This window comes from Semicossyphus pulcher, unplaced genomic scaffold (genome assembly GCF_022749685.1).
Source record: "Semicossyphus pulcher isolate SPU_LCO1_2020_fin unplaced genomic scaffold, fSemPul1.0.p SCAF_21, whole genome shotgun sequence".
Lineage (NCBI taxonomy): Eukaryota > Metazoa > Chordata > Actinopteri > Labriformes > Labridae > Semicossyphus > Semicossyphus pulcher.
The window spans coordinates 384,373-408,714 of NW_027211695.1; the positions used below are offsets into that span (position 1 = coordinate 384,373).

General features: G+C 46.8%; 1 protein-coding gene across 2 annotated transcripts in view; it reads right to left on the minus strand.

Annotated features, from left to right (window-relative positions):
• The window catches only part of adam19a (ADAM metallopeptidase domain 19a), a 171,399-nt gene that overhangs the window by 34,025 nt on the left and 113,032 nt on the right, over nucleotides 1-24,342 (minus strand). For both annotated transcript variants that reach the window (XM_069671980.1, XM_069671981.1), the window contains exons 5-12: nucleotides 19,466-19,542; nucleotides 13,265-13,448; nucleotides 9,311-9,376; nucleotides 8,762-8,833; nucleotides 8,367-8,533; nucleotides 6,452-6,536; nucleotides 972-1,114; nucleotides 409-586 (exon numbers count right to left, since the gene is read on the minus strand). In XM_069671980.1, coding sequence (XP_069528081.1) covers nucleotides 409-586; nucleotides 972-1,114; nucleotides 6,452-6,536; nucleotides 8,367-8,533; nucleotides 8,762-8,833; nucleotides 9,311-9,376; nucleotides 13,265-13,448; nucleotides 19,466-19,542 — 972 coding nt within the window. The remainder of the gene's footprint in view (nucleotides 1-408; nucleotides 587-971; nucleotides 1,115-6,451; nucleotides 6,537-8,366; nucleotides 8,534-8,761; nucleotides 8,834-9,310; nucleotides 9,377-13,264; nucleotides 13,449-19,465; nucleotides 19,543-24,342) is intronic.

The following is a 24,342-nucleotide window of genomic DNA, read 5'->3' on the forward strand; positions in this document are numbered from 1 at the left end:
TTCTTAATTTTACCATCTGAAATAGTTTTTCCTTCTTTTTTAACTTCCAAAGTCAAACTTCAAACCAACATGGATGAAAAGTCCCTGAAGTGCTCAAAGGAATAAAAATGTAAACGTCTCCTTGACAACTTGACAGCTCCATCTGCGGCTGAGGATTGTGGGATATGATTGAAATCTCAAACACAGCCACTGATTGTTTTTGTTCTCAAAGTGATATTAAACTGCACTTTAACACAGTCACAGAGAAATCCAGGGTTGATTCTCTGTGGAAATCAGAGATCGTTTAGAAGATCTCAAAGCTCATTTAAAGATCTGAGACGCCACAGTGAGTCAACAGAGACAAACATGCCAACCAGTGCAATCCTTTAAAGATGCTTCATAGCAGCATCACACAACAAATATACTCACATCAGGTTCCCCGCAGTCACACTCCTCTCCGTCCTCCACGAAGCCGTTGCCGCACTTCTTGCCCCCCACCAGGTCCTTCATGTTGGGCATGTTGTAGAGACACATCCCCCCTCCCTTCTGGAAGTAGCTGTCCAGGTCGCGTTTGCTGCAGCGGCTGAAGACGCGAGGGAACGGATGCCTGGACGCATTCGAGGAGAAGTGAAACAGAATATTAAATAAATGATTCTTTTCGTCGGCTGCTGAGACGAAACAGAAGTTCTTTGTGCTTCTAAATTCTACTTTGAGGGACTGAAGGACTTTTATCACGGGGGAATGTTTCCTTTGACTCTGGTTATTCTGTTGGAGCTAATGTGAAAGACGGCCTGGCAAATACAGTATTAATGAACACTGCTGACTTTAATCTGTTATGATCATAATTAAATGGTGCAAAACGCTCCGTCTTTATATCAGAGAGAATCCAAAACCTCAAGTGACAATACGACTTCTTTAGGCAGCTGCGTTCACATCTCATCTGTGACATTCTGATGCATAGCTTGTTGTGACTGTTGCAGGTTTCGGCTCACCCGGTGGCGGCGGCCATCACGCAGCCCCCCTGCTCGGCGGTCGCCTCCACACAGCAGCCGTCGTGGTCGTGGCTCATGCCGAAGTTGTGTCCGATCTCGTGGGCCATGGTGGCAGCGGCCCCGATGGAGAGCTCCGAGTGGTCCTGTGGGTGAAGAAGACGGAGTCAAAGTTGAGCCAGGTCAAAGGTGACTCCTTGAAAAGGTCATTCCTGTATTTTTAAACCTGGGTCCTCTGTATTTTGGGGTCTAAATGACAAATAGGTGCAAAAAGTTTTTTAATTGCTTCAGTCGATTTCTTCATCCTGCAGCAGTGAAACAGGCTGTAATGGCTGCAACATAATCCTTGATGGGTCAAAGGTCGTCCACTAACAGTTCTTGTTGTTTCCACTGACAGGCTCAGATTGTTCTTCTAAGTGTGTGACAACATGACAGAAAAGATCCCTACAGAGATAGACCTTTTTGTTACAGAGGAAGATGATTGTTTTAACCACACACAGACGTTACATCGCTCTCTGCACACACACCAGACTCCATTCAGAAAAACACTGATTTAAGCTCACAGAACACAGGAGTCTCTGAGCTACCTCTGCCTCCTTTTCATTTGTTTATTTAGGTAATTGTGTGACTTTGGTGTTTTAAATACTCAATTTGTGTATTACACAACAACAAAAAACTAACCATTAGAGGCAGCAGTAAACCAGCGAGTCTCATGTTCTGTGAGGTTAAATCCCTGTTTTTATGAATGGAGTCTGGTGTGTTTGCAGAGAGCGATGTAACGTCTGTGTGTGGTTAAAACAATCATCTTCCTCTGTAACAAAAAGGTCTATCTCTGTAGGGATCCTTTCTGTCATGTTGTCACACACTTAGAAGAACAATCTGAGCCTGTCAGTGGAAACAACAAGAACTTTATGTGGACGACCTTTGACCCATCAAGGATCATGTTGCAGCCATTACAGCCTGTTTTGTGGCTGTCGGCTGAAGAAATTGAATGAAGCAATTAAAAACTTTTTGTCGACATTTAGAGGCTAAAATATGTAAAAATATGGCACAGGTTTAATAAGCTGGAATATCTCTTTAAGAGAACTCTGCAGTGTTTAACGTCCTTGCTTATGCTTCATTAGCACACAAATCTGAAATTACCATAAAGACCTCACATTGAACCCGAAGCCTTCAGGGACACTTTTGTGTTTCCGTCTCTTCTTTGTGTTTTTGTATAATGTTTAATTTCCTCTCATAATAGCCATCATTACCGTCAGGGATTATCATAAAGTCAGAGCCAAACCTTTAATAAAGGAGACGTGCTGACTGAGGCTGATTCGCTATTCTGCTGGATTTACTGAGGTCACACAATTCATGAACGTCTGACTCTCTGAAAAGAAGCTCAATACAAAGTGCTGATGGGATGAATATGCGACACAAGGACGACTGTAGTGGAAAAGGACGTGAATGGCTGCCTTTATTTGACTGTACAGAGACGATTGCAGTTAATGATCATCAGAACAGCTGATGTGAAGGAACACATACACACACACACACACACACTTAGCGCTGACGATATTCAGACGTATTTAGCTCCCCTTTGATCCTCTGAAAGCTGTCACTCACTCTCAGCTCTGCGTCTGAATTATGCAGACTGTATAAACGAGGACGTGTTCTCTGTCAGGAGGAGCTCATGCTCTGCACAGAAACCTCTCTCTGCTGTTCAGTGCTGTGAGGTTCAAACCACAGCGCCCACACGTGTGTGTGTGTGTGTGTGTGTGTGTGTGTGTGTGTGTGTGTGTGTGTGGGTCTGTGGTGGAGCAGCCGGTCAGACGCAGGACATTTAGATTCCAGGCAGCACCTCGGCCCACAGGAGAGCTAACAGACTATTAGAAGCTAATCAAGCTTGGAGAAGCTATCGATCCCTTCAGTGTTTATAAAGACACAGTCACACGGGCTCAGGAGAACACAGGTGGATATTCTGCTAGATAAATGGTGCCAGTCCTGCTGCCTCTGCTCATCATGATGTCAGTTATTTATGTATTTATGAATCAGTCTGTACACCCGGAGCTGAAAGGTCATGGTTGTTAAAGACACTCAAACTGTGTCATGAATCAAAGAACGATTGTGACTGTAGAAACATGATCAAAGTATTTGTCTCAGAGCTGCAGTTTGTTATGAGCCACAGCCTGAGACTCTCAGGTGAGCCCTTCACGTCGCTCTCTGGAGGTCTGCAGGTGATCGTGTTCATACGGCTGTGGTCTGACCTGCCGAGGAGGTCAGGGGCAGAATCACTGACGTGTTTTAAATCACTTTTATACACGTACTTTAATGTGTCTCATCTTTTTATCTCTTTTATTTATATCAGTAGTTTTTTCTTCCTCCTGCTTCATTTATTCTCTTTGTTTGTTTTTATTGCTTTTTCTTTTCCTCCTCCGGCCGTGTCGTCTGCCTGCTTCTGTTGTGGTTTGCTTTGTTGTCAAAACTCTTCGTAAACTCTTGTTTTTAAAGGTCCAATATGAATACAGTTCTTCTTCTTCTTCTCCTCCTCCTTCTTCTTCTCCTCCTTCTTCTTCTTCTTGGTTTCCACGTTTTCGACCACGTGTACCCAAACAAACAGAAACAGCACGGTGACTGTACAGAGGGACGTGTTGGAAAGAATCAAAGCTGGAGCTACGTTAGTTTTTATTTTAGATCAGTTTAAACAAACTCCTGACCTGGAGGAAAGTGAAACTAGTTCATGTCTCTAAAAACAGGACAGCAAATATTAAAGTTCTTTAATGCAGATAAATCTGATGAAGTCTAACAAAGAACCACCTGCACTACATTTCATTACATTCACACCTGAGCTTGTAGACGAATCATCTCGAGCTGATTATTTCTGTGACGTGTTCACAGCGGTCTGAAGACCGAACAGCTGTCACTCCTCGTTTACTTCGTTTCAAGATTCAGACAAACAACCGAGCACATCTGATTTCTCACAGTGAGCCGAATCGTCTGCGGCCTGAAACAGAGCAGCTTTCTGAAGTGGTTAAACTGCCCCACACGGATTCACAAAGTGTGAACAAACTCAGGAGAGGTGAGCTCTGGTGCCGTCATCTCTAAAGCTCAGGCGGAGCTGTCTGAAGTTAGTCTTCTTCTCTTCTAGATTTTCCCCAATAAAAACAAACACTTCTGTTATCACAGACAGTTTTTAGTCTTGTTTTCAGTCAGGCAATGACATGAACAGTGTCAGGAACCAATGGGAGCGCTCTCTGCAGCGACAAACAGGAAGTAAACCGGGCAGGGGCCTTCAGTTCTGTCGTATCTGTGTTAAAGTTTAGAGACTGGACTTGTTTCCAGCACACTCACTGAGCTGCAGGTAAAACAGTACAGTGACAGCACCTGGCACAGGCTGAACATCACCTGTGTGCAGACGCTCCTGCAGGACCACGGACAGAGCCCCACAGCTGGAGCCAGTGTTCACAGCTGAGGCTCCCGTCTGTGAGGATGTATTGATTCTCTCTCGACCGCCGTCTCTAATGCGTCCACACAGGTAAATCATGAACCTGGAAACGACTCCAAACACTTTGAAGAATGGGACGGGGCCGAGTGAGACGCAGCTCTTCAGGGAGGAGGAGAGTAAGTGATGCTGACTCGATCCGTCAGCTGCAGGACGGATCAGCAACATGCTGAAATCTTATCTGAATATCTGTGTGTTTACTCTGCACACACACACATTCTGAGTGTTTACTCTGCACACACACACATTCAGGTGCTTCTTTTAACAGCAGGAGAACGGCAGAAAGAGGCGGAGCTTCAGGTGCACGTCTGACAAATCACATTACTCCATTCGGTTTGAGGAGCACCGCTCGTTTAGTGTGACGGAAGAGAAGTCCTAAAAAGTGACTCAACAAGGACGCTTTCATTGTCTCTTCAAATCATGAATATTTCCAAATATTAGAAAACATCTGTGACTAAGTTATTAACAAACAAGTTCAATTCTCTTTGAAGGTTTTTACAGTCCAAACACTCAGACGATCAGGTGTTCATCAGAGCTCGCGTCCTGCAGCCTGTGACGTCTGGGAGCGCTTCAGCCTCAGCGCTGCAGAGAGAAGGATCGGCTGCAGGACCTGTGAGGAGCGCCGTGTTTATCACGCGCGCACGTCGGTGATGGCACGATGGACTGGTGTTCTTCACGTGTTCTTCACGTGTTCTTCACATCAGCACTTTGCTGTCATTGGCAGTTTATTTCAGTTTATTAAAGACGTATTTCTGAATAAAGAACTCATATTTATCGTCTTTATGTTTAGTGAGCACATGCTTTAAAAAACCTCCAACTAAAGCTGAGAGCTGAATACGAGACATGAAGTCGTCGTGCATCGTTCCAACAACCGATGACGAGTCGACTGTCAGGATCGTTGTAGCTGCAGCCCGACAGTCTTCTCTAAATGAGCTGAGGAGAGAGGAGCGACACACTGACAGACTGTTGTAGAATTACAAACCAGCTGTTGGAGGGAAACAAGATGTAATCAAATATAAACGAGCTGCAGCACAAAACTATTCTTAGTTTTTATGTCAGTTTATTCAAACCGCTAAAGGTCTCTGGTTCAAGCCTTGTTCAGTTAACACGAGTGTTAGGCCACGTCTACACGTACGCCGGTATGTTTCAAAATGTTTTAGAACAAATCCCGTCCAAACGAAAACCAAAAACACAACAGAAACGCCGTCATGAGAACGCCACACCAACAGGCGGCGATATGACCCGGTCACGCAAAGACGAAGAAGAAGGAGAAGAAGCATCGCGGCCAATCAGGAGTCTGAAAACATCCATCCGACGCCTGTGTTCCTCAGTGTAGTGGACGAGTAACTGTACATGTGTATACATGTAAACAGTCCTGTTTCTGTCACGTCCGTCACGTTGAAGGACTGTCGCCTCATCAGTGACGCCTCACACAGATATCAGCACACAGCCTGATGCAGCTGCAGGTGCTGCTGTGACTGCACGGACTCGCTCTGTCTTTACCACAGAGCGCACAAAGAGATGGACGACATGACACGTGTCACTCAAGCGGGACTAAATGTTTTGAGTTCTCAGCGACTGAAACTATAACGTGTAACAATGACTCAAATGTGACTCCAACTTCTTCTTCTCAAACTTGTAAAACAGCTGCCAAAGAAACCCTGGCTGTACGTGAAGCTGCTGCTGGGAGCTGGTTTGGTTCTCTGTGCAGCAGAAGAGCAGCGTGTCTTTCTCTAAATGTGCTCTCTACATGGTCTGAGAACATTTCAGCTTTAACTCGTCTCCGCTGCACAATCAACTCATCTTCCCCCAAAATCATCCTGATCTACAGCGTTTCAGATGTGTCCCTGAAGACGACCTTAAGCTGAGTTATCAAGTGTTGACTAAAACGTTTAGCACGCACAAAGCATGGCCGATCAATATTAGATGTATTAAACTCAGAGAAAAGACTGAGGGGAAGAGGAGAGGAAATAAAGAGAGGAGTGTGTCCCCAGCGTACCACGTTGATGCCTCCAGAGTTCTCCAGGCTGCACATCCCCTCCAGCGGTGCCATCCCGATAGTGGTCCCCTTGAAAATCACACCGCTGCACAAAACACACACAGGAGGAAAAATCAGTTAACCTTAATCTCCTCGCCGCTCGCTCACAGGCGCCACAGAGGCTGCACAGTGATTGCAGACGCAGCAGCAGCGGGCACGACGAGCCTGTCAGACGAGGGCGAGGGGTGTACACTAAAGGAAGATGAAATGATGTGACCTAAATGTGGGGGTGTGTCTGTCATTAGAGCCACACAGACGCTCGTCAGGTGACAGGAGGTGTGCGAGGGGGGGTGTGGAGTTCATCAGCTTTTGATTAGCTGATGGTGATGATGAGTGTCTCACATCAGGGGGGCGGAGAGTCTGCAGGCCCCTCTTCAAACAAAACTCATAATGTCACTGATTACTCCCTCTTGAGGCAGATATCAGAGGCAGAGGGACGGATCAATACTGCATCAGGAGGTGGAGAGAGCGGCCGAGAAATGCACTTTTCAAAAGTAGAAAAATATCGAACTAAACGACAGCTTTCGTAACTTAAGACTGGCGTCTTCTTCCTGATTTAAAGCGAGTAAAAGTGACATGAAGTAAACCTTAAGCACACATAACAGAGTACATGTTCCTCCTACAGAGAACACTAACCCTTTGTCCTTTAAAGATGAAGCTGCTTTTGTCACCAGAAACAGCCGTGAGAGACACCAGACTCCATTAAGAAAAACAGTTATTTTAGCTGGCTGAACAGGAGGCCTGCTGGTTTACCTCTGCCTCGCTCGGTCAGTGTTTTGTTCTTGTGTAATCCACAACTTAAATATGTAAACACCAAAGTGACACAATAACACAAATTAACTGACCAAACGAGGCAGAGGCAGAGCAGCAGCTCCTGTGTCCTGTGAGCTAAAATCACTGGTTTTGTCAATGGAGTCTGGTGTGTTTGCAGAGAGCGATGTAACAAAAGCATCTAAATCTTCAACACAAAGGTGTATCTCTGTCGGGACCCTTTCTGTAAAGTTAGAACAACACTGTGTTCACATGAACAACAGAGTTCAGTTAGAGTAAAGTGGACGTGAAGAGCACGGCTGACTTTTCAGTCTCACTGAAGACCGTGAAGCTCGAGCAGTTAAGCGTCTGTGTGGGCAGCTGCAGGAACAGCTGCACTCGCTGACAGGGAATCTGTTCACACACACACACACACACACACACACTGCTGCTGCTGCGCACTCACACTGTACGTTTTAAAGAGCAACTAGTAGATTTTATTTATACCTCAAGAATGATTAGAAATTATGATTTGAACAGAAAATGAAGAAGTTCTTTGAGGACCTGGAGGCCAAAGAAACAGCTGACTTTGTTCTTCTTCATCTATGTCTGTGTCCGTCTCTTCACTCTTTGAACTTGTGAAAGCGGGTCAGGATGCACACAAGTCTAGTGAACTACAGGTAGCAGTAACATGCCATAAGCTGCTGCGATGCAGCAACAAACAGCAGCGAAGGAGAAGAAGAAACGAGAAAGGAAACATGTTCAACGTGTCTCTTAAACTCGCAGCACAAACATCGACACATCGGCCCTTTTGAAGTTAAGACGGCAGACTTGTGAGCTGGAGCCCGACTGATGTTGTTTCATCTCATCTCGTGGAAGTTAACAGCTTTAGTTACAGATATGGAGGCCAATAAAGTCGAGGACTGAGCGGGTATAAAAACCTTTTCTGCATCGAATTCAGCAGCAACATGACTCAGCACAAGTCCTCACACGGCTTTCTTAAACTTTATTAAAGACTGTTTCACTTTCTTTAACATGTCGACCAAATCTAGAGCTGCAGCCGCACGTGGCAGGGTCAGCAGCGTGTGTGTGTGTGTGTGCCCGTGTGTGTGTGTGTGAGTCTCACGTCAGCAGCTGGGCGTTGTCGTGCTTCTTCCTGGACTTCAGCTTCTGTCTCCACTGCAGGAAGGACCAGAGCGTGGCGTTGGGCTCCTCGGTGACGATGCACTGATCTCTGTCGGTCCAGACCTCCAGACCGATCAGAGGCACGCGGATGTTCAGAGCCCTGTAGAACTGAACACACACACACACACACACACACACACACACACACACACACACACACAGGCTGTAAGCTCATATCACACAGTCTGCTCACACGGATATTTCATCCCCTTTAGGCCTGCTGACGGACGATATTGATTAAATCCTGATGATTGTTTTGTTCCCTCTCCATCCCTGGTGCATCAAAGACTTTACAGTATAGTAGAGATAGATAACACGAGGTATTATCAGCCTCACCTTGTCCACGTAATTGGCGATTTCCATGATCCTGGTCTTGGTCTTCTCGTAGTCTTTATTCTGACGTTTAAACTGCAGGACAGAGAGAGCGAGGGGTCAAAGGTCAGGAAAATAATAACATGTTAGAGACTTTCTAAAAGTTCCCTGCAGAGATGAATGACCCCTGAACACAACACTTTCACCGGCTCCATCATTATAATTAGAGCACTTACAGGAGGAGCGGGCGCACACTTCCTGGTCCCGTCTGTTTCCATGGCGTTAACGCAGCAGACACGGTCGTTACATTAACATACAGCAGCTCGTCTCTGCAGCTTAGCGTCTGTCTGAGAGCCCTTTCACCTTTCAGTCCTCCTCCCTCATTAAGCAGACAGATCCTCCGCCTCGTCTGCACATGCTCAGACCGGCTCTCGCTCTCAAACAGCTCCATTAGCTGCTGTGAGATATTTGTGGAGGATGTGGACCCCTGCGCTCTGACGTCAGCCGACGTGTCGTTCATAACATAAGTACCTGTGGATGTGTGTGGTGGGTGGAGGCGCTCTGTGAACTCACCAGTGTGTTGTCAGCCACGATGTACAGCTCCATGTACTTGGTCGTACCCCAGGTGTTCCTCTTAACCTGACAGGAAACACACAGACAGAAGGAACACGGTTACACTCAGGACCTTCTTGGTGAGCTGGATCAGCAGGACCAGAACACTCATGTGCTTCATAGATCTGTGTGAAGGTGAGCACTCAGTGAAGCACACAGATGATACATTTACTGACATGCAACAATCTGTTAAGAGACACAACAAGAGACACAACAAGGCTAATACAAGTTTGTACAATTCCTGCAGTACCTTCACGGCCCACCAGGGGCCCACACTTTGGGAATAACTGAGCTAAGCTAAGCTAAGCTAAGCTAAGCTAAGCTAAGATAAGCTAAGATAAGCTAAGATAAGATAAGCTAAGATAAGCTTTATTGATCCACTAAAGGGGAAAGTTAAGCGTGACAGCAGCTCACAAAACAGGCAAATTAAATCAAGTAATAAAGACACAAAGTAGAAAATATATAAAAAGATTCAAACATATGACAACATGAATAATAACAAAATAATGAACACACTATGAACACAGTCTTCTCGCTGAAACATCATCGTCATTAAAGACCAGAATAAGAGACAAACAGGTTGCTGTCATGTCGCATAGCACAATGAACATTGTATGTATTACAGTGGTTCTCAAAGTGGGGTCCTAGGACCCCTGGGGGTCCGTGAACCATAACGTGAAGGTCCACATGCTGCTGCTGTTAAATTGAGTCCACAAGCAATTAGAATAAAATGATCCTCTGGTTTAAAGTCTATATGTGGCATTAACGTATAACAGCACACATAATAAGTTAACATGACTCACACTGAAATGTTTCTCTGTTCATCGCTCTGAAACACGTCATAGGATCATACAGCCAACACTTAATGACTTCTTCAGATTATTCATCATGTTTCTGTGCAGAGAGCTGTTAGCCGTACACTTAGCCACTTCCTGATGCCGTGTGTTGAGTCTACTGACCAATCAGAGGCTGTGTTCCAAACTTTCCACCAATCAGAGGCTGTGTTCCAAACTTTCCACCAACCAGAAGCTGTGTTACTGATGTTTGTGTCAGCGCTGATTTCAAAGAGTCTTTGCTCAGTGAGATGTTACTCCCCGTCTCTTATCACTTGTTTCCTGCCGCAGCAGCTGAAGGAACGAGCAGAACGTCGTAACGAGTAGACATGAGCCCGTCATGGTTCATGACTTTTCTTTGGGCGTCTTTTCACAGAAAGGGACCACACGACCAACAGCTCGCTCGGCCAACAGACGTCTTCATCAGAGAGTTTGTCCCGGTCGCTCACAGACGACGTGTTCGACAGAAAAAAAGCTTTAAAGCGTCACAACTTGATTGCAACTCTTCAGAAAAGCTGCAGCACAATCAGACGTTTAGGCTGCAACAAGCACAGGGAGGCTGTGACATCCTGGAGGGACTGATTATACAACACTAACCATTGATATGGTTCAATATTAAACTAATAAACGATCAACATCTTAAAATCACTGATGCAGAGTGGGAAAAAAACGATCCATATCTTTAAGATAAGCCTTTATTTTGAAATTCCCCTGGCACGTCTGTTTCCTGTTTCATTGAAGGCAAGCAGCCAAGAAAAGCTCGATGACATCAGCTCGAACATTCACTCCTTCGTCATCAGGTGTGAACATACGTGTGAATGTGACCACACGATACTTGTGTCCTTCACGATGCTCACCACGTCAGATTCATCCGTCACAGTGGCATAAAGCCGTGCCGCGTCTTGGTCAGGAGACGCTGACCAATCATCGTTCACGACCCTGCGCGAGTGCATAGGTCATCGGGGGGGCGGGACAAGAAATTGTCAATCATATATTTAAGCGTCAGAGCTTAACGTTTTCCTCACATGTTACTGCCTAAATGTAATAAATGTTTATTACTAACCAAACAAACTACAATAATAAAACATCTACTTCTGTTCTGTCTCTTCCTGTCCGCCTGCAGCACCTGCAGCAGGTCGGCTTGTTTGCTGATGCAGCTGCCTGATCCGTTTAATTTGAGGTTATTAAACGTGTAAACACGCTGCAGCGACAACGTCTGAAAGTGCGTAAGAATATAAGAGCTGAAGAAGCCGCCTCCCTCCATCCATGCTGCTGTGTTCACAAAGCTTCTTCTCTCCCTCCATCATTAAGTTTCCTCCCTGCTAATTCCTGATTACAGCCATTACAGAGCGCCGCGGCTGTAATTAAAACTCATTGATTTACGTGCAGGAGGCGGATGCTGCTGCTGCCGCTCGGTCCGGACTTTAACCACAGATACTGCAGACCGGCGGGGAATCTGTGGCGCTGTGCAGCAGCATGTGGAGCTCAGACACACACACACACACACACACACACGCACACACACACACACACACACATCCACGCTAACAAATGAACATATTGCATTGTTTATTTAGGAGGGCAAATAGTGTGAAAATCCTCCGGAGTCAGTCTGCAGTCTGTGCGGCTGCTGCAGAACGACTCAGGATTAATGGCGGCAGAGGAGAGCCGAGGGGTCTGATGCAGGAGGAGGAAGAGATTTCAACAAACGAGGAAGACGAGTTTAAAATGAGCCAAACAGAAAAAGGAAAATGATAGATGTAAGAAATAAGAGGAGGAGAAGCTAAGAATGATATTTAGTCCTGGCGATGGAGACAGATGAAGATGAAACGTCCCACCGAGGAGACGTTTCTCATTTATAACTGCAGAGAAAAACAGAGACTTTTGTGTGCAGCTCCGTGTCTCTGTGAAGGTGCAGGAAATTGACTCATAGCCACGACCTAAACAGACATGAAAAGCTGAGTCAAAGCCATAATTGCCTCCATTTTCAGGTGGTGCGGCAGTAAATTGCAGAAACCTGGAAATGGCACTGAGACCTTTCCAATATTGTGTTTCCAAATGAGAAGGAACATTTCCCCTGCAGAGACGAATGTATCCGCACCTCCAACATGCACTCACTGTGTCTGGTGAAAAGGTAAGAACGACCTGCCTGAAGAAAACTCGGGCTGAAAGGACGTTAAAACTTCTTCACTGTAATGAACACAAAAGGTTTTCTAATGAGCGAAACACAAAACGCTTTGTTAGCTGGATTTCAGGAGTTTTAAAACCTGCGCTCTGTTTTTCTTTTACGTAGTTAGAGATGTAAATACTTTTGACTTCCTGCTGTAGATTCCTTCAGCCGCCATGTAATCTGTGCGGAGATACACTCTCTGTTCAACCTTGTGTTCACGGACACAACTGTCTGCATCATGAGCGTAACTGACTCCAACCGACAGAGGCAGCAGTGGACCAGAACCTCCTGTAGCCTGAGAGGTAAAATTACTGTTATGTCAGTGGAGTCTGGTGGCTTTGAAAAGAGCGATGCAGCTTCTGTTTGTGGCTTGTTTCACATGGAGCTCCTGGTGTCACGCTGACATGATTAGTGTGTTATTTCTGTGTTATTGTGATGTTGTGAAACACAAAAATAATCATAAAAATATAATCATAATGTTTCCTTCGTTTTTAAACCAAGCTTTGCCTTGAATCTCACAGAATACTCGAGACTACTCAAAGTTATCGATGTTCCTGAATGTTTGCTGCACAAACTAAAAGTGTTTTTAAACTGTTTGAAACACAAGTGTTAATAAAGTTTGTTTGAATTTCCTTTGCAACTAAATCACGTCGAAACTCTTCATTCAAACTTGTTCCAGTGGTTTGTTCCCGGTGAGGAAAGACTTTCTATAGTTCAGCTGTTGGTTGCTTTAAGAGCAGACGATTATTACAGGGATCCATGTACCCGTCCTTTGAAGCTCACAGGCGGAATTTAAATTGATTGCCTTCTCCTTGTTCGGGAACATTTGAACATTTGTTTCTTTAACTCGTGTTAACACGTCCTCTCCCCACACTGTCTGAAAATGACTTGTCGTGCGAGCGCGAGTCTCACCCTTGAGTGAAGCGGTCTGAGCAGGCCGGAGATGAGGTCGGACTGTGCGCCGTGGTGTCCGTGTCCACAGCTTCCTCCTTTGATCTGCAGATCCTCCGCTCTCAGCAGCGAGTGGTCGAGAGGATCCTCACCGCCGATTGGCTCCAGGTAGAAGGTGTCGCTAGAATTCAAGGATATCAGGCCCCTGTGAGGACAGACAGGAAGGAGAGAGGACACGCTGGTGAGACTGTGGAAGACACCAGGGCGGGAAAACGGGGTTAAAACACAGGAAGTGACTTTGGAAGCAACTTGTTGTTAGAATGAACTCAAAGTTTCTTTGGAGTACATTTTAGGTCCATGTTTTTGGGGATTGAAAGTATTTACAAAGGATGTGAAAAGCTCTGATGGCCGACACGTCTCCACCTCCTCTCCTCTCAGAGGTGAAGCTAAGTGGAGCCGCAGTATCGACTCGCCTATTTTACCGTGAGCCACGTGCGGTCCTCGACCAAAACACGCGGTGAAAATGAATTGTGATGAGTCCCGTTGATCTCTGACGGCAACATTAACGTCTCTTCCTGTAGTGAAAGTGACAGGCATGCAGAGGAAAGTAGCAACACTTCGGTATGTTTTTCAAAGTAAAAGCCCGGTCTGGAAGTCTGACTCCCCTCGTTTGTACACAATGCTTTTATTTTGAAGTGTTTCCTGGGCCGTTGTTGTTGTTTTACTTTCTTTGGCTCTGAAAGAACTGTCACTCACTTTCAGACTCATGTGTAGGGCTGACCCCGGCGGTCAGCATGTGTTTCAGTCATGTAAACTTTAAAGTGATTCTAAATAATTCTACAGACTACATAGTCAGTCCTTTTGAACACAGCACGTGTGTTTGCTCTCCTGTCGCTGCGTCTCTCCTTAATGAAAACGTGTTTTCTTCCTCTCAGCATCAGAAACACTTTCAGGCAGCAGCGATGAATTTTCACAAACTATCACCGCGCGGCTCAGAGACGAAGATTACAGTCCATCACTCTTTCAGTGGATTCTCCCCCCGTGAAGCTCTGATGGACCGTCGGCCGTGATGTGTGCTCTGCCTTTCTTTGTGCTACATTTTTTAGACTCCAGGAAAATCACACGTTGTTTGCTGTCATTTTATTGTACATCTCTCTGCCTTTGTGGGCGAAAACAAGCAGCTGCAGTGTGAGAGCCTGAAGCTGCACTATTTAAGACTCCTGTCAGCCACGACTCGGAGGAAGCAGAGAAGCTGTGACGCAATTCTGATTCTATTAAAACTTAAAACCCACACACGACATCTAAAACACATTAAGACATCTTTAACAGCGTTAAATCAGACGTCTGGAGGAGCAGAAGCCTCCCTGAGACGGACATGTTGTAAAGTAATCATTAACTCAGCTGCAGCCAAACTGGTTCTTTTATTCGGACCACACGGGCCCGGCTGAATACTGTATTTTTCTCTCTTTCTTTGGTAATTATGTGTCCAAGGCTGTTTAGCAATTTACCCTAAAACCGTGTAATTCATCCTGAGTCGATACAAAGCTCCTCGTTACGGCGGGAGAGTTACCGGCGGGGAAAATGAGCCGGGCGCCGCGGGGCCGCAGTGGAAATGAAAACACACAGAGCTGCTGGAGGACTGCAGATAAGACGAGAGAAGGTCGGCGCTGAAACCTGAACAAAAGTTCTGATCGCAAACTTTGTTATCCCGGCAGCCGCGGCCTCCGGTGAAGCAATTCTTTAGCAATCATGAGATTTTTCTTTTGCATAATCATCAGTTTCCTGCAAAGCTGTGCGGGGTCGAGCAGGTCGGTCTGAAGCAAAGACTCAAATCCATCGAGGAACAGGAGGAGAGGAGATTTAACACAAAACAAGCTGTCGCTCAAAGGCTCTGTAAAAACTCTGTTACCCTCCTGAACGACAGGCCGTGTAAAAAACAGATGTAGCCACCGTGACGTCAGCCACTGGTTCCTCGACAGCCTTTTGAAAGCCTTGAGATCAACATACCAGCGGCCGCCATGTTGGTTTCCCGGAGCCAGAAGTGACCATATTTGGAGGAGAGGGTGGAGCTGGAGAGGAGCGAGAGGTTAGCTAAGTTATCAAAGCTAAACAGTGTCCACGGCTAACATGCTCAGGATGTGTTCCATCACGAGATGATAACCACCACTCCCAGCTCGGGCTGTTTGCTCTCAGGGGCTGCATGATGTCCGTGCACATGTGAAGGTGCTGCAGCTGCATAGATACTCTCACAGGTACATTCTGTGAGCATCGTGAAACGTATGGGAAAGCAACACAATGAGATTTAGGGGCTGGCTGTCGTTGTGTTGGTAGATGAGCCAGTTTACTCCCATACCCTCCAGAGGATGAGGGTGTGTCTGTGCTGCGAGCAGACTGCAGCTGCTTATTCATCAGACTCGCCGCTTGTTCGCCGTTTGTTCGCCGCTTGTTCGCCGCTTGCTCGCCACTTGCTCGCCGTTTGTTCGCCGCTTGTTCGCCGCTTGCTCGCCTGAATCTCTGGTGAGAGAGCAACTTCTCCTCATCACCATGGTGCGCTGTAATCTCAAATCGCCAACAAAAATCCTGCAATCAAACACTGAACAGGCTAACAGGCAGGTATGCTGAGCACAGGTAGCTGCTAATCAGTGCTAACATAGAAATAAGTGTAAAAAGTGTGTAAGACTGTTGGACGTTCTGTTAGTCCAATAACGTGCACAGACAAAACACGGCCACAAGGTTAAAGGACAAGTTCGGTATTTTCAAACCTGGGTACAAATGTGTGTTGAAATGACTCATCGGTCCAGTAGGTAGCCGCGGCTGTAGCCTCCGCTGTAGCCTCTGCTGTAGCCTCTGCTGTAGCCTCTGCTGTAGCCTCCGCTGTAGCCGCAATGGCTGCAACATGATCCAGGGGCAACGTGCTTATTTTTACCTCTGACAGGCTCAGATTGTTACTCCAGGTGTCCGACTTTTAAAGACTGACATCCTTTTTGTGTAACCAGAAACAGTCGACTTACTCGACAGATATTAATATCAATTAATAATCTGAGCCTTTCAGCACCAACAACAAGAACTTTCAGTGGACGCACTTTGATCGGGCGCAGGTGCCCTGGATTATACTGCAGCCACTGCAGAGGCCGATTCTGTTCCTATGAGTCGTCTCGACACACATTCGTACAAATAGCACCCAGGTTTTAAAATACCAAACTTCTCCTTTAAGTTCAGAGACTGAGTTAGCTGAGGGGACACCTAGCAGACAGCTCGCAGCTCCCAGCTGTCACTCAAAGAGGCCACGCCCCTAATGCTAATGCCCATTTAACACAGGGCTCTATGGGGACTGACTCACTGCTGAAGACAGCCTCAAGTGGACACCAGAGGAACTGCAGGTGTCAGCGCTCCTGCACTGGCCGCCTGTTTGATCACATGGTGTGTCTGTAACAGGAATGTTCCCCTTGTTAGATCCAGCACTCTGTTTGCTCTGTAATCATGATCTCATAATGAGAGGACGGCCGTGGAGCTGTTGTTCTGTTGAGATGTTGTTGATGCAGAAATGATGATCGGCCCGTTGCCTAGCAGAGGAAATGTTCAAAGATGTCAGAGGATAAAAGGTGACCCCTGACAGAACGCTTTCATTACGGCTCCCGCTGGAACACAGCGCTCCTCTCCCGCTGAAAGCCCTTTCATCTTCAGCTGATTTTATTTGTTTCGCGCTCACATCTCTCTGACATTATAATAATGTTATTCTGTTATTCTGCCGCCTAAAACAACGTTTATACTTCAGGGGTTTAGCCCAGGCTTTATAATGAGGTTAAAAGCAGAGTAAGGTTTTATAATGTGGTCATAAAATATTACAGGTGATGTAAAGGTCACTTTAAAAGGACTGTTCATCATTTATGACTCCAGAAGAACAAACGAAATGAGAGAACAAGCAGGCAGCAGGTCAGTGAAACATCACTGCTGCTGCTGACGCAGGATTTAAAGTTTATTCTACGATTGTTTCGTCCCTTCAGCCGCGTCCACACGTGCACAGGAAGCGGCTTTGTTCTGACTGCTCAACCTGTCCTGGTCACCTGACACGCACGTTCACCTGGGCCCGCTTCAGTGTGAAACAGGGTGCACGTTCTTTCTCCGGTGTCTGACATGTTTCCCCAGAACGATTCGAAACAGAGAGCAACGGGCTCGAGGTTCTGTTAGTGCCCATGAACCCCGCTGTGTTCAGACGGCAGCGTGTTTGAGTTTTGTTTTTTGCTGGCCAGATTGTCAACCAGCACTTTTGGACCAGTGGCTGGCGTTACCTGTGTAAGGTACAGTTTGAGGCCCCGCCCCTTCGTCATGAAAGAGGAACTTTGAGTGATAATACTGATGGTGATTATTCCATTAGAGCGTACGTTGATTGATTGAGCTCTGCAGTACTGTCACCCATCGTCTTTAAAGACCTTTGTTCCTGCTCAGAGTGACAGCTTCACAACAAGTCAATCAATCAAAGTTCTTTACAGCTCAGATATTATCGTGAAACTAACGATCCGACCGCCGCGTCCGCTGGACTGCGAGCATGAAGCAGGTTTCTGCCGTCCTAAGAGATGTAATGTTTGAAGTCTGGTTCTTATCTGACCGCTGGCAGCATCACTGAGGGGCGCTACAAGCTGTCACAGGGATGTGTGTCATGTTAGCTCATCAGAGCTGACACCTGTCCATCAAAAATCATCTCGAAAGACTCGTTTTAAAGTCTGGAACAAGTTGCTTTAATGTAAATGGAATCTCTACTACTCTGTAATGTGCATCCACGCCTGGTGGTTTGTGAACAGGAAGTGAGTCTCGTTGTTCTTATCTCACATCACACACTGATCCTCAGAGCCTCGCAGACGTGAGTCATTGTTTTTGTATAATCCCCTTGAATAGAACGATGGGTAGAGACGTGCAGCGGGTCTCAGTGTTGATGTTTACATTGAGCGCAGCTAGCCACCGCTACCTAACACTATCATGACTCAGCAGAACTCCATAAGGTAACCAAGATACTCTTAAGATCAAACAAGTGTGATGTCAGTCGCTGCTCGCCGCTGCTCTGTGACACAAACAGCTGACACACGGCGTAAAACACTTCACACATGAAGGACAACAACGTCGTCATCGTGAACGCCACGTTGTTGTTTTCATCTACAAACAGCTGATCCGACACGGTGCGCCGCAGTACGGTGTGCAGAGTGAGACATAGTGCCGAGGGAAAGGGCTGTCTGACAGGTCGTCACTGGTTTGTCTATCACAGGTAGCCCCGCCCTAACCCCTCCCCTCTTCCTGGTCTGTGTGACTCTCAGTGGGAGCATCAGTGACTAAATGAACATCATGCTGTGTTGAAGAAGACTTGAAACTAGAGACTGAGACCATCAACTCATTAGGAACATGTTTACTGAGGGAGGAGGAGTCGCCCCCTGCTGGACGTTGGAAAGAATGCAGGTGAAGTAATTTGAAAGCAAGAGGCTCCGCCCACTTCTTAGAAATGTTCAGTTCTCTGTTAAACCCAAACGACCTCGTGTGACCTCGGTCTGTCTTCACTCAGAGAACACTCTGGTGTGGGTCAGCTGACCCGCGACGCCTCTGTGACTGACTGGACGCTCAGACAGCATCAGCATGCTGCTCACAGATCTCCCTCTCGTCTGCTCTGTCCCCATCAGAGCTGCTGTCAACACGCAGCGTCTGGCGGCGTTCCCGGACCGGGCTGCAGCTCTGAACCTGAACCAGCCTCCATCACATTCACAAGTTTTATTTTACAATGTAATAAAAAAACTCCAGCGACTCTTATCGCCTCAGATTTACTGAGCAGGCTTTGGGTTTAATTCCTACCAAAGCCCCGCTCAGCTATAACTTGATGTCTCTTTTATTGGATCAAATATATGAATATATTTTTGGGACACGCATCCTCAGGACGTGCAGCATCTCTGCCAGCAGAAAGCTTCAGCCTGAGTCTTCAGTATGCACGGCGCTCCACATTAAAGTCTGTCTGAGGCTGTGGAAATGTGAGACTTTAAAAAGTGCTGGATCCCAAAGAGGATCAAATTAGTCACTTTTATGACGATCTGAAGAAGAAGGGAGAGTTCTGACAGAGTCTGGAAAAACTTTATCAAACCGTGTGGAGGGCAAACTCCAGAGTCAGAGGTTCACTGCTATTAAAGTCCAGCACCTGACTCACCTGAAGCACCAACCTGTGCATGAGTATGTGTGTCTAATGTGTACCTGACTCCGGAGCACGTGCTGACAGCCACCCAGGACTCCGGATGTCCTCTCACATGGCCGTGGTAGAAGCAGTGTTCCTGAAAGAGAAAAGAACTGCGATCAATACTTCATATTTCATCTGAAGGGAAGTTTTAAGTGATCATGTTTATGCAGACACGCCGGCGGAGCGGCCAACAGAGCATCGATCTGCGGGATGGACCCGGGCCGCGAGTGTCCCTGAAGCAGGAAACGTGCTCCTGTTCCAGGTACACACACGGCCCGCTGTCCCTGAACAGAGACTGTTACAGGATGGGTCGATGAAGAGATGCAGCGCTCTTTAACGTGAGACGAGCTTCAAATGAAGGCCGGAGCTCCGACACTCAAACATCCTGCAGAGTCAAAATCAATTCAACAGAATCTGTTCACAAGAAGACGCTGCGTCGGTAAAACATGGAAGAGGAGGCGAGCGTGAGCTGATGAAGGTTTATGCTCCAAGTAATCCTCTCAGTGCGACACGTTCAGGAGAGCTGATGAAGGGTTTAATATCATCTGCTGTCCAACGTTTAAAGAGGAACGCTGCTGTTTCAAAGCATCGGCCCTATTTTACGTTTGGGGGTCAAAATGTCTCAAAGAGTTTAAGGTAACGCTTCAGCCGACAGCAGAGAGACAGGCTGTAATGACTGCAACATGATCTCATTGGACAAATATAGAATATAGACACACTGAATATGCTGGTCTGTCGTCTGTCTCTGGGGTCAAACACACCAACGTCTTTCCAACTCCAAAGCTAAGACGGAGTCAGATCCATGATGGTATCCATCACTACGAGTGGAGCTCTGGTACATGAACACAGTTCTGTCCTGTTATCTACACACTGTGTGTCTCTGGGTCAAACACACACAGCTCTGTTTGTCATGAGGAAGAACTCTTTGCTCATGAAATCAAACCGTTCTTCATTAGTGGAAGTAAAGCTGAGGCAGTCATTGGTTCATGATAAATACGTGCTTGTGTCAGGGTCAGGGTTAGGGTTAGGGTCAGGGCACCCCTCCACCTGTACCTACCAGAGGTGACCCACGACCTCATACAAACAAACTTCACTTCTTTGTCACAGCGTCTCAGCGATGGTACATTTCATGATTCTCATCCCTCCCACCCAGAGCGCTTCAGCTCACTTTCATGGAGAAATAAAAGCTGAGGAAACTTTGAACACCTGAGAGCTGCCAGAACACCTGCTTCCTCTGCTCGCAGAACAAAAGGTAAAACAGAGACAAAGAATGAAACTCACACTTTGAAGGTTTGAAGCACAAACGTATCACACCTTTGATGAGCTCAGAAGCAGCTCAGCCTTTGGGTCTACAGGCCTCGTGTTAGCCTGAACAGGTTTAATTTCTGCCTTCATGTCACTTTTGGGACTTTTCAAAGGCTGAAAGTGTCCGTCAGCTCATCACACGGTTAAACGAGCTCTTTCATTGAAACAGCCAGCGCTCTGTTCATCCTCTACCTGCCAACACGCAGCGCTCCGTCTGCTACAGGCCGATGTGGACGCCGTCCAGGAGAGCGGCTGTGTTTGAACAGTGTGGAGAGGAACCTGCCAGCTGTGACATCTGCAGGTGTCACTGTGTGAACAGGTCGGAACATCAAACACGTGTGCGGCTCCATGTTTAAACTGTGGAGGTGAAACACTTTCAGCTTTGTTTGACCACATTGAAACAAAGACTTCTGAACTCGTGCTAATGAAACACTGTCGGCCTCAGCCCGCCTGTTTGTCTTTGTTGTGTTCCTGCTTTAATCAAACTTTCACTTTAACAGCAGCAACTAAACACTCTGACAGTCAGGGGGAACCATGGCCCAGTGCTGTAACAGTCCATCCCTCCATCAGCTCCACCGCCTGTCCTGACAGGGTCCCAGATGCAACCGTTGTAGATTTGGTGGTCCACTTTGTCGACAACAATGGCGGAGGATAAACTAATCCTGGTTGCCACTGACAACGCAGTCAGTTCTGACCTCTCTTTGAAGGGTTACCACGAGGCTGACCTCTGTCGAGATGTCGAGGTCGTATTTCCTGACTGACCTCAGATGTGGAGGCGTTCAGAGCCGGGCTGACGGTCTCCCTAACACTGGTCTGCGTTCACACACTGGATGGGTCGATCAATCCAACACGATCTCAGCTTGGACCCTGTTCAGTCTGCAGCCTTGAAGCGGGCAGCATCCAGACGCATCCAGTCGGTGATATTCCCCGAGCCTTCTCTCGCAGGGTTAATGTCATGCTGTCACACTCGTGTAGAGCTGCTGCTTCCCTCGGCTTTAAATTCCTCTGCGTGCTCAATAATTGCTTTTACTAAAGGACATTTTCCCGAACTACAGAGGAAAGAGGAAGTGCTGTCAGACAACCTTTGTAACCTAGCAACAGTAAATGGCGGTGAGGAGCGCTCTGAAACTGAGGTTGTGGGCGCTGCCAGCACAGAAAGCAGCATCAGTGGACACATGTCCAACACGTGTTCATCGGGCATCCAGAATGCTAACACACGGAGCACCGAAGGTTTCATGTGTCTGTAAACCAGGCGGTGGTTTTGGGTCCCTGGTCATGATTCAGACACTGCAGCGTTAGAGCACAGAGGAGGGCTGTGGCCCCGTCTGCTCACGTGGACATTGTGCTGCACTGGCTTCAAGCTGGAGCAGCTTTACTCCTGTTGTGTGTGCAGCGTGCAGCGTCTCTATGTTTATGTTTCTGCTCCTCACGTTCCAACAGTCGTGTCCTCTTTGGTCACGGCTTCACTGTGAGCAAGAAAAGAAGCCTCGCTGGATGTTTTAAAGTTAACAAGGAAATCTTTACATCCCAAGACTGGAGCCGATCCCAGCTGTCATTGGGTGAGAGGCGGGGTTACACCTGGACGCGTCACCTGTCAATCACAGGGACAGGTGACAACCTATTATAGTCACATTTTCCTACGAGCAATTTAGAGTCACCAGTGAACCTAACGAGCATGTGTTTGGACTGTGGGAGGAAGTCGGAGAACCCGGAGCGAACCCACACATGCACGGGGAGAACATGCAGACTCTACACAAAAAGGCCCACTACGCCTGAACCGGGAATCAAACCAGGAACCTTCTAGCTGTGGGGCCACAGTGCATCCACTAAAAGTTCTTGTTGTTTCCACTGACAGGCTCAGATTGTTATTCTAAGTGTGTGACAACATGACAGAAAGGATCCCTACAGAGATAGACCTTTGTGTTACAGAGGAAGATGATTGTTTTAACCACACACAGACGTTACATCGCTCTCTGCACACACACCAGACTCCATTCAGAAAACTGATACTTTTACCTTGCAGATCACTGGAGACACTGGTCTCCTGCGGCTTCACTCTTCAGAACTTTAGTGTTTTAAACGGTGAGTCCAGATCCAACTAAATATTTGTCAAAGACACAGTAACACAGACGAACTGATGAGGAGACGTGTGACTGTGTTCTGTTTTTGTCAGTGGCGTCTGGTGGTGTTAATGAGAGACACTTAACAGCTGTTTTGTTGTTTCAAAGAAGCATCTGACTTTATCCAACAGAGATTGTTTTGAACCACAAACAGCTGTGCTGTGTAGCTCTCTTCTGACCCACCAGACTCCATTCACTAAAACAGAGATTTTACCAAACAGAACACGGGGAGGAAGCCGGAGAACCCGGGGGGAACCGAGCTCCACGTCTCCACAGGTCTCTGCAGCCCTGATGCAATGATGGGCTAACTTGACCCAGAACCAGAGGAGAGGTCTGATCCATTGTCAGTGTGTTCATGCTGCACGGTACCCCTGGGAAGAAAGCCGCAACAGGAGAGTTGTTTTGATCCAGTTACCCAACAGGTGAAAACACCCCATCAGGCTTTATTAAGATGTTTTCATTCTGTCGGATCAAACCCCCGCCTGTGGCTCTGACCGGTCCACATCTTATTACTGTCCAGCAGGTTCAGGTCGGGTTCTTTTCCAATCATCCCGACACTTAGGACTGTGAGGGCCTGTAGGTCACACACAGTTTGATCCTGAGCACGCTCTGCCTCATGTTTCACTTCCTCAACTTTAAATATGTTTGAATATAAATCCTCTAAATTAGTTCTGACTTCTTCTCCGACCCAGAGTCTGTAACCTGCTGCACTGTGGGACAGAGCCTCCTGAAACATGGATCCATGTGACTGTTCGGACCAGTTCTGGACCGGAGTAAAGGACTTCTTTGATGAACCAATTACAAGGAAACATCACAGCAAATTAACCACTTGAACAAGTGATGTTGGTGAAATTCTGTCTTCACACTTTTCTGATGAAAGGGACAGAAATGTCTTCAACCGTTCCCCGCAGAGCAGCGGCTCGCTTTACTCTCAGAAGTCTGGACGAGGCCGGCGAGGCGAGACGGTCAGGCTCCACCAATCACAACACGAGAATAAAATCACCTCGAGAAGGTTCACGTCGTGCAAACCGATCCGACTGCAGGACGATGTTAGGACACACGAACTGTCAGGAAGCTCATGTGGGTGATTCCATCGCTCCTCTCTTCCTGTCTTCTTCCTGCTCGGCACGCCGACTCTCCGTGTTATAACTTATTGTATTGTATAACTGCAGCTGTTATAATCCCACAGAATAGAGAGACAGGTGCGACGTGTAAGTCTAAAAATACCACCTGACACAACAGAGCGGCAGAGTGACTCAGCTGAGACTCCTTTCAAAATAAAAGTCTGTCTTTGAAGCCGTTTTGTGCGGTGATCAAATACAGACTTAAAGGAAGATGTTCCATTGTGCTGCAGCAGAAGAAAGAAACGCTTTACCTGTCACACTGTTCAGTGTGTTCAACGACTCCTTCCTGAATACCTCTGAGAGCTTTAATCTGTCAAAGCTTTCTATAAATACACTGACACAGAT